General features: G+C 54.1%; 1 protein-coding gene across 5 annotated transcripts in view; it reads right to left on the reverse strand.

Annotated features, from left to right (window-relative positions):
- The window catches only part of znf462 (zinc finger protein 462), an 83,758-nt gene that overhangs the window by 14,454 nt on the left and 66,804 nt on the right, over window positions 1-2,500 (reverse strand). For all 5 annotated transcript variants that reach the window (XM_079834808.1, XM_079834806.1, XM_079834807.1 and 2 more), the window contains exon 8: window positions 1,822-2,104. In XM_079834808.1, coding sequence (XP_079690934.1) covers window positions 1,822-2,104 — 283 coding nt within the window. The remainder of the gene's footprint in view (window positions 1-1,821; window positions 2,105-2,500) is intronic.

Below are 2,500 nucleotides of genomic sequence, written 5' to 3' on the forward strand. Positions count from 1 at the left end.
GTGTGATGGGTAGGGGCAGTGTGTGTGTGTGTGTGTGTGTGTGATGGGTAGGGGCAGTGTGTGTGTGATGGGTAGGGGCAATGTGTGTGTGATGGGTAGGGGCAGTGTGTGTGTGATGGGTAGGGGCAGTGTGTGTGTGATGGGTAGGGGCAGTGTGTGTGTGTGTGTGTGTGTGTGTGATGGGTAGGGGCAGTGTGTGTGTGATGGGTAGGGGCAGCGTGTGTGTGTGTGTGATGGGTAGGGGCAGGTGTGTGTGTGATGGGTAGGGGCAGTGTGTGTGTGATGGGTAGGGGCAGCGTGTGTGTGATGGGTAGGGGCAGTGTGTGTGTGATGGGTAGGGGCAGTGTGTGTGTGATGGGTAGGGGCAGCGTGTGTGTGATGGGTAGGGGCAGTGTGTGTGTGATGGGTAGGGGCAGCGTGTGTGTGATGGGTAGGGGCAGTGTGTGTGTGTGTGTGTGTGTGTGTGTGATGGGTAGGGGCAGTGTGTGTGTGATGGGTAGGGGCAATGTGTGTGTGATGGGTAGGGGCAGTGTGTGTGTGATGGGTAGGGGCAGTGTGTGTGTGATGGGTAGGGGCAGTGTGTGTGTGTGTGTGTGATGGGTAGGGACAGCGTGTGTGTGATGGGTAGGGGCAGTGTGTGTGTGATGGGTAGGGGCAACGTGTGTGTGATGGGTAGGGGCAGTGTGTGTGTGATGGGTAGGGGCAGTGTGTGTGTGATGGGTAGGGGCAGTGTGTGTGTGATGGGTAGGGGCAGTGTGTGTGTGATGGGTAGGGGCAGTGTGTGTGTGTGATGGGTAGGGGCAGCGTGTGTGTGATGGGTAGGGGCAATGTGTGTGTGATGGGTAGGGGCAATGTGTGTGTGATGGGTAGGGGCAGTGTGTGTGTGATGGGTAGGGGCAGTGTGTGTGTGATGGGTAGGGGCAGTGTGTGTGTGATGGGTAGGGGCAGCGTGTGTGTGATGGGTAGGGGCAATGTGTGTGTGATGGGTAGGGGCAGTGTGTGTGTGATGGGTAGGGGCAGCGTGTGTGTGATGGGTAGGGGCAGTGTGTGTGTGATGGGTAGGGGCAATGTGTGTGTGATGGGTAGGGGCAATGTGTGTGTGATGGGTAGGGGCAGTGTGTGTGTGTGATGGTAGGGGCAGTGTGTGTGTGTGTGATGGGTAGGGGCAGTGTGTGTGTGATGGATAGGGGCAATGTGTGTGTGATGGGTAGGGGCAGTGTGTGTGTGATGGGTAGGGGCAATGTGTGTGTGTGATGGGTAGGGGCAGTGTGTGTGTGATGGGTAGGGGCAGTGTGTGTGTGTGTGTGTGTGATGGGTAGGGGCAGTGTGTGTGTGATGGGTAGGGGCAGCGTGTGTGTGTGTGTGATGGGTAGGGGCAGGTGTGTGTGTGATGGGTAGGGGCAGTGTGTGTGTGATGGGTAGGGGCAGTGTGTGTGTGTGTGTGTGTGTGTGTGTGTGATGGGTAGGGGCAATGTGTGTGTGATGGGTAGGGGCAGTGTGTGTGTGTGTGTGTGTGTGTGTGTGTGTGTGTGTGATGGGTAGGGGCAGTGTGTGTGTGATGGGTAGGTTTAGGGGCAGTGTGTGTGTGTGTGTGTGTGTGTGTGTGTCTGACTTTGTATGTGTGTGTGTGTGTGTGTGTCTGACTTTGTGTGTGTGTGTGTGTCTGACTTTGTGTGTGTGTGTGTGTGTGTGTGTGTGTGTGTGTGTGTGTGTGTGTGTGTGTGTGTGTGTCTGACTTTGTGTGTGTGTGTGTGTGTGTGTGTGTGTGTGTGTGTGTGTGTGTGTGTGTGTGTGTGTGTGTGTGTGTGTGTGATGTCTCACTTGTAGCAGGTGAAGAAGGAGCAGTCCTTGCACTTGAAGAGCTTCTTCCCTCCGTGCCGGTCGCGGTAATGCCTGCGCAGGCTCTGCATGTAGCCGGAGCTGAACTCGCAGAACTCGCAGGTGAGGATGATGGAGTCGGGCCGGGCCTGAGGAGCGTCCAGTGGAGGAGGTGGAGGAGCAGGTGGAGGAGGGCTGGACGACACATCGGCCTGCACACGGGACGCCAGCTGGAAGTGACTCAACTGCTGCTGAACATCTGCCGGCTCCAGATACGCCACAGACTCTGAGGAGGCAAACACACGGCAGCCATTTTGAGTTTCAGCCGGATTGAGCTCAATGTGCTTCAGAACTCATGAAGGAACGGCTCTATATATATACGCCTCCTCGCCCTTTTTTTTTTAATCACCTTTTTTCGTATCATATATTTTAGTAATTATCATAAATTAGGTATCATTCGAAAGCTTACGAACTCAAAATTCGTCCTGTGGAAACCGTTTTGAAATTGGACGTTGCGTTACCATGGAAACGGTACTTTAAATTCTTCTAGCGGGCTCCTCCCCCTAGTGGGCGGCGTCATGTTTCATATTACAACATTTATTTTAACTTCTTTATAATCAAAATCTTTTCTAATCTTGGCAAAACGCATATCGTCGGAAAGGTCTGAGTCTCAAAGGTCCAT

The sequence above is a fragment of the Gobio gobio genome, assembly GCF_949357685.1.
Source record: "Gobio gobio genome assembly, chromosome: 14".
NCBI lineage: Eukaryota > Metazoa > Chordata > Actinopteri > Cypriniformes > Gobionidae > Gobio > Gobio gobio.